An 11,492-nucleotide genomic window follows, 5' to 3' on the forward strand; every position below is an offset into this window, starting at 1 on the left:
GCCTTTTGTTTTATTAAATGGCGGTGACCCATCAATAAGGACGATGCAAACGCAAGTTGGGCCAACATGCACGGTAAAGGGGCCGGCGCATCTGAACTTTGCACCATGCATATGCACGATCCTTTCTTCCGTAAAGATGTACAACTATGCATGATACGTGCGTGCATTCAGGTCTTTCTGCTCCGCTAGGGCTATAGCTGCTGCCTCGTGGCACCCTGATCGGGAACACATTTTAATTTGGTTCATCTGAAAGACCCAAGACGATGTTTTTTTACAAATGAGATGGATCCAAATGATGTACTTATAATTACTCCGTCCGAAAATTAATAAGTGACTTGAATATGTATAGATTCTGTACAAATTCACGTTTCGGGTGGAATGAGTATTTTTACAGCTCCGATGGTACGATTGATCGGTCGGAACGGCGATTCATGTCACTTTGTTCAACCCCTGTCTACCGAGAGCAATTTGCGACACGTGGAACTTAACTTCACTTTTGCTTGGATAGCAAAAATGGAGTTTTAATTTGGACCACCTGTTCTCCGTTCATGCATCTACGAGTCTAGCTACGACCAGTCAGCCTCTGCAGGCATATATACTGCATACAAGTGGATACGTACGCACGTACGTTACATTTGGTTCCACAAAAATGAAGGGATAATCTTGAGCCCAGGTTATTCGTCGGACCGAGAAAAACATGGGGCATGCAAATTAAGAGCATGCAGGAACAACACGACAGCGGTCGGACTGATGAACTCTGCATGCACAGCAGCCACAGGCTTCTTCGTTTTTCCATTGACGCCACGTCGATTGAAGAATCAACTAAGGACATATTCAACGAGCCGTTACTATAGCCGTTACTTTACATTTCATGTCATCACTTATCTCTCATATCCATCACTTTTCTTTCTAATTAAAAAGTATTCTTTGTACTAGGACCCATTTGTCATACTCCAACTTTTTCTTGCTACCCGTGAAGTAGCAGTTTCTTACGGGACCAACTATTTACAGCTTTTTTTTCTTTCACGTAAGCAACACGTGACGTTAAGCAACGGCAGCTGCCCTAAGAGCATGCGGTGCCGGTCCAATTAGCGCCTGCAGGACTCGGGGATTAACCAACCTACCACGCCAAGACTGGAGAGGAACAAAAGGCGAAATCAAAAGGGCGGCCAAGTTTCAAAAAGGAGATACTCCCGGGCACGGGACTCGTCGCGCGCAGCCGCCACCAGGGCTTTGTAGCTGGCTAACAACGACGGCCCTTTTCTCGCCTGATTGGACTTTTGTCTCGAACTAAAGCCGAGCTAACTAGCTAGGAGGCCTCCCAGTTCTAAAAATAAAAAAAAAAAAAGCTAGGAGGCCTCCCGAGTGCAAAGCAGAGGAAATCAGTGGTTGAGATGGATCGTCCATGACATGACGAGACTAGGTCGACTGCCGTACGTGCGAGCGCATATATAATTTCTTGAGTGAGTATGATGATTGTACGGAGTACTATCGAAGACGACCCGTGGATTAATCCAACGTGGAGGAAAAACGGTGGTTGTACGTTGCCATGTACCGACGGCACGACAAAGCTAGGGAAGCACACACGTTACATTCGTGCACAGTTTTTTTTTTTTTTGGAGCGAACATTCGTGCACAGTTGCGGCCTGCCAGTGCCAGGGGCCCCCAAGCCGGGCAGCCGGGACGGGGGAAAGAAAAAAGGCTTTGACAAGTCGGAGAGCAAAAGCGGCGAGAGCCTTCCGGGCCGGCGGACGCGCAGCCAGCCTCATCAGGGTCACGGGCCCTATAAAAAGGCTGCCGCGCCTCGCTAGCCGTGTTCCATCCCATTCAAGTTGCTCTGCTCTCTGCAGAGGCATCGATCCCGGCTTTCTTCCTTTCTCTAGGCTCCAGCAGTTCTTCTCGCCCGTGTTCAAATGGCGATGGCGAGGTCGTCGGTGCCGTTGCTGCTGCTGCTGCTGCTGGCGTCGTCGGCGTCGGCGCAGAAGTACAATGCGCTGTACAACTTCGGGGACTCCATCACGGACACGGGCAACCTCTGCACCAACGGGAACCCCTCCTCCATCACCTTCACCCAGCCCCCCTACGGCGAGACCTACTTCGGCAAGCCCACCTGCCGCTGCTGCGACGGCCGCGTGATTGTTGATTTCCTCAGTAAGCTCTCTCTCTCTCTTCCTTTTCTTTCTTGATCGACCGACCGATCTCAATCAGTTCTCACTCTGTGCTCTTTACTTACTTGCTGCGAGCAGGCAACAAGTTCGGGCTGCCGCTGCTGCCGCCGTCCAAGTCGACGAGCGCCAACTTCAAGCAGGGCGCCAACATGGCCATCACCGGCGCCACCGCCATGGACGCCCCCTTCTTCCGCTCCCTCGGCCTCTCCGACAAGATCTGGAACAACGGGCCCATCAGCTTTCAAATGCAGTGGTTCCAACAGATCACCTCCTCCGTCTGCGCCTCCAGTCAGTGCTCTTCTCTCCTCCCCCATCATCAAAGCCTCTGCACCATCCAGCTGTTCCCCTGCAACACGCACCTGCAAAAAAGAAAGCTTTTTTTACTTTCAACTCATGTAATAATACTCAATCGATTGCTTGTTACTATTATTTCAGGTTGCAAGAGCTACCTGGCGAAATCGCTGTTCGTGTTCGGGGAGTTCGGGGGGAACGACTACAACGCGATGCTGTTCGGGGGCTACAACACGGACCAGGCCAGCACGTACGCGCCGCAGATCGTGGACACCATCTCCAGCGGCGTCGAGAAGCTCATCGCCATGGGCGCCGTGGACGTCGTGGTGCCCGGGGTGCTCCCCATCGGCTGCTTCCCCATCTACCTCTCCATCTACGGCACCTCCAGCGCCGCCGACTACGACTCGCTCGGATGCCTCAAGAAGTTCAACGACCTGTCCACGTACCACAACGGGCTGCTCAAGACCAAGATCGCCGGGTTGCAGGCCAAGTATGCGTCGGCGAGGATCATGTATGCCGACTTCTATGCCGGGGTCTACGACATGGTCCGGAACCCCTCCAGCTACGGTACGCATGATCTCGTTTTCCCTTGTGTTTTAAGTTTCTTCTGAAATCCATGCGTTCCAGAATCCAAAACTCAAACCTTGCCGTAGATAAGGTTTGGCTCTGGATGCACCCTTGGCGGCTGGTGCTGTTGTTTGCTAGGATTTCAAACTCGCCTTGACTGCTCTGGACTGGACCCCTGTCGGAGCAGAGCATTTGTTTGGACGGGTACGTCACGGTGATCCCCAGTCGATCAGTACGTAGTACGAGCAGAGCACACGGGACAAGCAACGTGCTGCGGTTAAATGGGATTATTATTATTCCCTGTGTTACTACAAGTGCTGGGCACACTGTGGCCACCGCATGTCCGCGTAATCCTCCCGTTGCATTTAGAAAAACAAGATGACGGCCGAGACAGACACCACACGGCTGGCTGGCGGCTCACGCTCGTCACGAGGGTGGGCAGGAATGCAGGATCTCGAACTGGTTTAACAACGCGCAAACCATTATGGGGACATAATGGCGGATCCGCCGGTTTGGTGGACGCCTTTCTGGTTTTGTTTAACCAGCCCCTCGCCCGAAAACAGCCAACGTTTGCCCCCAACCAACACATGCGGCGACATGGCGCGCCAGGGGATCGAGGCACTGTTGCTTCACGTTCCCGGGCGAGCCGACGGGGCTCCGCTCTTCCCCGGCTGCACACGGAACAAGAAAACAATCCCCCGTGAACCTTCGTACTCGCCAACTGCTCATCAGTCATCCATCTCGTAGCTAGCAGAGGCAGCTGCTGTGCCTGCGAAGGGAACAAACAGCGTTGGCAAGGAACCAAAAACGGGCCAGCACGAGTTTCTTGTCTTGGCCCGCGACGTGACCATCATTCAGACGCCTGATCTGAATCGAAGCCCGAACTGATTACTGACGCTTTGTGTTGTGTTGTTTGGTGTGCAATGCAAAATGCAGGGTTCAGCTCGGTGGTGGAGGCGTGCTGCGGGTCGGGGGGAGGCAAGTACAACTACGCCAACAGCGCGCGGTGCGGCATGTCCGGCGCGTCCGCCTGCGCAAGCCCGGCCTCGCACCTCAGCTGGGACGGCATCCACCTCACCGAGGCCGCCTACAAGCAGATCACCGACGGCTGGCTCTCGGGGGCATACTGCCACCCCGCAATCCTCCACTCCTAGAACCTTTTATTACCCATCTGTCGCTATTTATCACAGATTATTTATTCACTTCGATTAATTAACGTTTGTTGTGGAGGAAGGGAGAGGGTAAGTTAAGCAAGATGGGGGAAACACGTGGTGGTGTCTGTCATGGGTGAAAAAGAAGGGGAATGTTTGTTTACTTTCGTTGCCGAAGGAAAACCACGGCGACTGGATGAATAATAATGTGTGTGTGTTACTTATACTTGCTGTGATCTGATGCTCCAAATTGTTTGTTTGTTTGTTTATTTGTTTGTTCCATCAAATGGTACGTACATCACTACTACAGCTTAAAAGTAAAATAAAGGGGGGATTTCTGCCATGGCAGCTAGGGGATTTGGATCTTTTGCCTGGCCGGGTCATGTGGTTGCGGGATCTTTTCTGGGCAAAAAAAGCCACTGCAGAAATCTCGTTTCGATGTAATCATGTCTGAGAATGACTCAGACTGTGGTCAGTCGTCTCGTCAGAGCCCGTGACAACGACAGAAAACACTGGGCCAAAACGGCCAGGATCGATGAACAACTCGGTGCATTATGTCGTCCCATTCATTCGCGTGAAATGGAACACGCGAAAAGCCTTTTGATCAAGAAGGTTTTATGGGGTGAAACTTGCTAAATTTGCTTTGAGGATATGCTCCTGCAGATGCACAGCCCATTCAGAGTTTCATACGGCGATTGATGTGGTCGTCTTGACTGTCGAATCTGAACTACTCCATCAAATCTGGTTGAATAAAAGAGAGTAAATACATTTCAAGTGGCTGACGCAAACGCAAGTGGTATGAGCAATTCTTAGCTGTTCTTGGACTCACTGGAACCAGACAGCTACAAGACCCGTCAACCTTTTTAGGAGGAACCTTCCTATTCAATGCTACCTTATCCCTAGATGGCGACGTCACTTTACTTTTTGTACTAGCAGCTAGTATATCAGGAATGACTCAATTGAGGTTGAGCAGAATCTCTGTTCTTCAGGAAGACGCTGTTTCATAGTAGGGTCTAAGTAGAAAGAAAGTGTATCATTTGTGACAAATTTGTAATGCATTCTATACAACAAAACTTCGCCGCGATACCGGGATGAGCATGCCGCTGTACGACAAGAATACAGTTCTGTGGTTAAAAGCGATGGCAAGAATGTAGCAGAGGAGCAACAACGGTGCCCTGGAGAATTGCATTGTCATGGCGCCTGAATTATAGGTGTAGGCTTTCCTCCACGGTATATCGGCAAATGATTCTGCCTAGTGACGGAACTCTATGAGTGCACGCATTCCAAGAATCTATCGAGGCAGAGGTCAACCACTCTGTCATCATGTCGCCGGGTCCATGGTTCCGTGTCCAGACGAAACTTCATCGGTCATCAGATTCAGACACCTCAGATGGACCACCTGTGCATTCTTTTCTTCGATGAAGCTCTAGCATCTTTACCTCCGGGTGGCATAGACCTGGATAGCAGATAGATTAGCATGCATGAGCTTGGTCTGAAGAGGATACAACGTTTTTCATATGTAACATCGAAGGGAAACACACATCCCTCAAATTTATTCATAATTGTTTAATCAGACCCACTCACGTGAGTCTAGTCTACTGTAGAACCATTCTGCAGGTTGATCAAAGCATGTGCAGCATGGCAATAGAGATGTTATCCATTTGTCCAGTGAGGCAAATAAAAATACTCCTATATGAACATGAAAAATTCATATTTCACCAACCGCTTCTACTTTAATAAACTGAACATCCATATTCACCCTGAGATAAGAATTAAGAAAGGGAATAACCTGAACATTTTGGAATATCCCAGACAGCAATTGAAGACTCTGAGCACTCAGGTTCACAAAGTGAATGCGTGTTCTCATGGTTGACATTCATAGCAAGCATCCAGGATCCAATAGTAACATCCTCATTGTTGAACATTCGGAAACTGGAGAAACATAGGTAAAAATCTATTACACAAACAGATAGCATGACTCAATTCGGGGTTCAACACTGATGAACTGTGATAATGTTTCAATGTACGAAAACTGAAGCTCATGATGTGTTTCAATTTCTTAAGCTGCAACTGTCAAGTTACTATGACCTTTCTACTTTAGGCTCAAAGTTTTCTGGTTTCAATAGAATCTGAGCAATTTGCCACTCTACATAGCTCTAACTTGACTAGCCACAGGAAAAGGACTTTGCCTAGCTATATCAGTTATTTATAGATGAAACCGACATGAACACAAGCCCAATCCATGTCAGGTATAAGTTTCATGATTAGGCATATGTTTTCAGCACATGGGAATTTGGGCGTTAAAAACATATGTGAAATATATTTCATCCTAGATGAAGAATGTTCCTGGTCAAGACTTGCTTTTTTCAATTTGAAACCGACACTAGAGAATGAAAAACGTTTTAACCATGTGGCCAAGTAGTAGGGCACTTCGTAATTATATGTGTTAGCACGATTACTTAGTACCTAGGGGTGAATTGCTACATAACATCGCAAGGATAACTTGAGTTGTAGAATACCATTCAATCATTCATCTTTCACTAACATGGCCCACTAGTTAGCCCCACATTCAATGGTATTCTATAATTCCTGGTTAAAAAATGGTAATCTCTAATTATACATCTTTCTATGGCACCGATATAATTCTTTTCTTGGTGCTACTAGACATGCCTAAGACAATAAATATAATATTTGCTGGTACAATTAAAAACGCTTGTGCAAGATGGCAAGTTTGAGGTTACTAGTTCAGTTGGGACAAGGTGAACTGTCGCTTACCTGTTGTTTCTCAAGGCACCCAAGCTTGCCACCACATCAGCTGATAAAGCATAAATAGGCCCATATGCATGAAGGAAGTATTCTGATCCAAGTAGGAAGGACTGTGGCTCATACCTGCATTCATTAAAAGAGCATGATCAAGCAAAACAAGTAGACAGTATGATCTCCCACTTGTAGCATTTGCAAATCGCATGCAACCGAACTCAGTCGTACCACTCTCTAGCTGAACTTGTTAGTTCAAGTGCCAGCCTATTGAGGGACTGTGTAATCTTTTCAATCGTATGCTAAACTTATTTTACCATGAAGTCCCTAGACTTGAAATTCAGCATTTTTCCAATTCATTACCCTAGTGGTGACAACGTTAGAGCAATAATTTAATCCGAAGACAACATTTTTGGATGCCATGCAGCAGGTCATTTTGCCTGGATACAATTTAACTGTTGTGTATTTAGGGACAACCAAAACCAGACATTTTGGATCCATGTTTGTTCTCATTATTCTAAATCCTGAGCAAAGGGGTAACCCAAGTACAGGTAAGCGTGACATATCTTAGCCATACACATACGGCTTTAGGCTAGTGCACTATTACCACCGCTTTTGCAAGGATGCTAGTAATAGAGAAAGTTGTGTCTGTGTGACTTCAGGGATCACAAACAAATTGTAAGGTTACAACTCTAACTAATATAACAATAGTGTTTAGTGAGAGAGAAGATAGAGTAAGAAGTTTGGATCTAAGTGATACAACCATGGAAGGTTTAGACTTTGGAGACATGAATCATATAATTGCAAGGTTACCAACTTCAGGAACACATGTATGCAGATTTAGAAACTCCTGGCACAATTCACTCGGTACACATGTTGATTTCATCCATGTTTAGCCATCTACTCATATTGATTTTTTTACCATATTTATTGGGCTAGCTAGCTAATCACAGTTGAGCAAAATTCAAATAAGTTGGTTTCACTCCTTAACTACAGATGAAAGCAACACATGAAAGATATTTTCAGTTTTGGATGCCCCGCATTCACCTTTTGCTCATACCAAGTTAATTGCAAAAATCCACCATCTAACTGATAATCAACATAAAAAATAAATACCCATGCATAACCAACTTCCGCCAGGTGCTAGACAGCACATACCATATCCAATGAGAAAAAATCAAACTAAATTTCCCTCGAATAACTGAGACATAGATCATTATAAAACTTTGTTCAAAATCACTTGAGCCTCCTACAACCGATTAGGAGATAAGGTTTGTACCCACAGATGGTGTATAAAAGTGCAACATGCTGAGAATACTTTTTACCAGTTACACCAGAATATTGCCTTATACTCTGTTGGTCTAGCCATTTTAAAATATATTAGAGGTCAAAGTTAGAAATATTTGACCAGAGCAGATACATTGGATCGGAGTGAGCAGCACTTGACAAAATGCATAGCCAATAATGGATAATGAAACGATTTTTTAAATCCCAAACCAAACCTGAACAGATTTCATATCCGGAATTAGTTACCAGGTACTATACCTAATCCAAAACAAATGTGGGAAAAATGAATTAGTCCTTTGCAGCATGTTACCAACAGACCAATCCATGGAAAAAGCGGGAAGTGGACCAAGTGGTGCAACCAATGCAGAGACAATTATAGGTGAAAAAAGGATCACTGTCAGCACAGGCCTTGCCAATCAAACAATGCCAACAATTATGGCTTTAGATAATAAGATAACACAATGCTATTACGGATCCACAACAAATATTTCCGAGACCATAAGACTAAATTTTTCATGCGCTATTTTTATGTTGTAGAACAATTATTGGTTGCAGTGTCAGGTTTTGCTGTATTAGCTCATTTCCATATATTTCCCAAGGAAAAGCGGTATGGTAAAGTAAGACAGAATCTCATGATATCATATAATGTCAAATGACAAACTAACCATTTCAATTTGGGATCGGTAAAAACAGGCCCCTTCTTCATGCATCCAATGTATGTTTGTGTATGTGAGCGTTCCTTAGCCAGAAGCAAGGAAAGTCTATCTGCAGAATATAAATCGGTGATGGAAGTTACAGACTTTCAAAAACCAAATATATTTATCTTGGTGAAAGCCAGAAAGAGGATATATCTTGGATATTCTTAGTTTCTTACTCACCTGGTCTCAAGTAAATGTCATCATCAGCTTTAACATAGAAATCAGAATCGAATAATGCATAAGCAGCCTTAAAGAAAGCTAACCTAAAACATAAGATCATATCAGTTTCCATGAAAAGATGCTATGATGATATGGAAATATGATAATTGCTCTATTACATACGTTTTGTATGGAAGCCTGCTATACTCCTCCTCGAGATCTAAAAGCATAAAATCATCATACTCTTCAACCTCTCTTTCAAGAGCTAGCATCTTAGACTTGTCATTGCTTTTACCGATCACAAATCTGAATGCCAGACCAGTAGCTTCCTCCAACCTGCATCACAGTGAACCAAAAAGGCAACCATTTTACGAGCATTTAGGCAACATCACCACCAGATACAAACCAAAATAAAAACCTCCTGTCATGGTTATCATCAAGCATGATTGAAATTTTCCAAGAGAGAAAAGGACCAGCAGACAGCAAAATGATAATAGATTTGTCCATGCTTACAAGTTACAACAGAGCTGGGACAGGTTTATCACTAGAAGGCAACTTGTACTTGCAAATGTACAAATGTCCAGTACATATCCATTAAATAGAATGCCCAATTTCATGCACATTGCATTTGGAACTCAACATAAAAAATGAATCATCACTTATCAGCACTAGTGAGTTTTTTTTTTAGAAAGAGGGGTTTTCCCTCCGATTTCTATTAATAGAATCATACGCTACAGAGTTATCAGTGCTAGTGAGATAAAGTAACAATTCCGATATCAGAAAGATCAATCCATTGTTCCAGAATAGTAGCACTATTCCACTAAAACCACGAGTGTTTCGTGAACTCAGCAGGAATTCAATGTATGAAACCACCTTTGCAGAGGAATTAGCAAGTTTGGTACGAGCGAACAGGTACCTCAGAAACGAACTCAAGGTGCAATTCGAGAAACAAATGAATAGCCTGTATATATTGTACATGGGGTGATATTACCATATCGATGAAAAATTTAACCAGAAGTACATAGCCAACGGATGAAGATTCAAATAAATCATAACTCAATTCAACAGCATAGAAATGGGCAAATGGAAATTGCCCACTCGATTCCCATCAGCAACTAGTATAGGTCTGAAGAATGAAACCTTGTTAGGCAACCAACCGCATCAATAGTTCAACACCTAAGCTACAGCTATATCTCGAGACCATGAACCGGCAAGCTGTGATACCAAGGACTAACCGAAGGAGACCTTGCCGATCCGCGGGGAGCCACGTCCGCCTCAGCGCGCGGCGCCTGCCGACGGAGCCGAACCCGGTGAAGATCCCGACGAAGGCCATGACCTTGTGCCGACCGCGCGATCCCGTGGCGAGGCCCACCGGGAGGTCGGCGGCAGCGGCGGCGGCATCCCCGGGGCGCCGGTCCCACGCGACGGAGACGGAGAGCGGGCGCGAGGAGTCGGGGCAGCGGCCGCGCGGCGCGTCCTCCGGGGAGGGCGCCCGGGAGAGGGTGACCGCGGCGGCGAGGAAGCCCGCGAGGCCGAAGAGGAGGCAGGCGGCGGAGAAGGCCGGCGAGGAGAGGATGCGGCGGAGCGAGGAGCGGCGGGAGGCGGCGGCCGAGGCGAACAGCTTGGGCGAGCTGGGCATCGCTGCGGCGGCCGGCTACGCTCCCCACCGCGGTTTTCTCCCGCGAGTGCGCGGGCGCCGCGGGTCGGCGGCGGCGGCGGCGGGGAATGTGAAGCCCGTCAGATCGCGGCCGGTGGGTGGGTGCGCGACAACTGCGAAATCTGCGATGGCCTCGGCCGTTTGCTAGTGGTAGCCGGGTGGCTACTGGCTAGCGTCCGCGCGTACGTGCGGGTCGGAGGCTCGGAGCCGGGCCGGAAGAGAACCTGGACTTGATAGAGTCTGCTGATTGTCCAAGCTCGCTTCAGAAACAACTCTGTAGACTGTAGCTGTCCAAAAAAAAAAACTCTGTATACGGTAGATACACCACGCTCTGCAATTTTGCAGAATCCGTATACCGAAAGCAGCAATGCCAAAATACACTCTGCTGATGGTCGAAGCTCGCGCTAGCATTCTTCAGCCATTTATACATGTACTCTCTGCCTCTGATACTAAATTATTGTCGAAATATTACATGTATCTAGATTTTTTTTAAGAGTAGATACATCCATATTTGAACAAATTTGAGTCAAGAATTTTGAAGTACTTATTTGTTTTCTGAATTCTGACGACAGTGCGTACAGTTTAGGTGTTAACTGTTTAGTGCTCTCACATCTATGTTTTCAGCTGCAGATACATTTGGGATCTCAATTTTGATCCATGCTTCGAGTCAGGAGAAGTAAATGAATCAACAAACATTCGACGCGACAGCAATTTCTGGAGCTGGAATGCACAAATTTTTTTTGCTCAGGTCTGTTTC

At 46.3% G+C, this 11,492-nt stretch overlaps 2 protein-coding genes across 3 annotated transcripts; one reads left to right on the forward strand and one right to left on the reverse strand.

Annotated features, from left to right (window-relative positions):
- The first annotated feature begins 1,793 nt into the window (after positions 1-1,793).
- LOC100832118 (GDSL esterase/lipase At5g45910) lies at positions 1,794-4,403 on the forward strand. The gene is made up of 4 exons (XM_003564255.3): positions 1,794-2,151; positions 2,247-2,456; positions 2,604-3,026; positions 3,963-4,403. The coding sequence occupies exons 1-4, from the start codon at positions 1,914-1,916 to the stop codon at positions 4,178-4,180; spliced, it is 1,089 nt and encodes a 362-aa protein (XP_003564303.1). The 5' UTR covers positions 1,794-1,913; the 3' UTR covers positions 4,181-4,403.
- Positions 4,404-5,114: 711 nt separating this feature from the next.
- Positions 5,115-10,917, reverse strand: LOC100832425 (probable beta-1,3-galactosyltransferase 14). Of its 2 annotated transcripts, none has more exons than XM_003564256.4 (7): positions 10,314-10,896; positions 9,262-9,414; positions 9,100-9,182; positions 8,887-8,986; positions 6,953-7,066; positions 5,967-6,109; positions 5,115-5,633 (listed from the first exon to the last, which is right to left on the reverse strand). In XM_003564256.4, the coding sequence occupies exons 1-7, from the start codon at positions 10,715-10,717 to the stop codon at positions 5,539-5,541; spliced, it is 1,092 nt and encodes a 363-aa protein (XP_003564304.1). In that variant the 5' UTR covers positions 10,718-10,896; the 3' UTR covers positions 5,115-5,538. The 2 variants fall into 2 exon arrangements, with proteins under 2 accessions (XP_003564304.1, XP_024312536.1); XM_024456768.1 differs by lacking the exon at positions 5,115-5,633 and adding an exon at positions 5,711-5,866 and having other exon boundaries at positions 10,314-10,917.
- Between the last annotated feature and the right edge of the window lie 575 nt (positions 10,918-11,492).

Source organism: Brachypodium distachyon, chromosome 1 (assembly GCF_000005505.3).
Source record: "Brachypodium distachyon strain Bd21 chromosome 1, Brachypodium_distachyon_v3.0, whole genome shotgun sequence".
NCBI lineage: Eukaryota > Viridiplantae > Streptophyta > Magnoliopsida > Poales > Poaceae > Brachypodium > Brachypodium distachyon.

Bases quoted from the DNA above. Each gene is read 5' to 3' on its own strand.
- LOC100832118 (XM_003564255.3), top strand. From the start codon at position 1,914: ATGGCGATGGCGAGGTCGTCGGTGCCGTTGCTGCTGCTGCTGCTGCTG. The intron at 2,457-2,603 runs GTCAGTGCTCTT...CTATTATTTCAG, and splicing joins CTCCTCCGTCTGCGCCTCCA to GTTGCAAGAGCTACCTGGCG. The intron at 3,027-3,962 runs GTACGCATGATC...TGCAAAATGCAG, and splicing joins CCGGAACCCCTCCAGCTACG to GGTTCAGCTCGGTGGTGGAG.
- LOC100832425 (XM_024456768.1), bottom strand. From the start codon at position 10,717: ATGCCCAGCTCGCCCAAGCTGTTCGCCTCGGCCGCCGCCTCCCGCCGC. The intron at 7,067-8,886 runs GTTAGTTTGTCA...TAATGAATGCAG, and splicing joins ACCGATCCCAAATTGAAATG to GTATGAGCCACAGTCCTTCC. The intron at 5,867-5,966 runs GTTATTCCCTTT...ATGTTCATATAG, and splicing joins GGATATTCCAAAATGTTCAG to GAGTATTTTTATTTGCCTCA.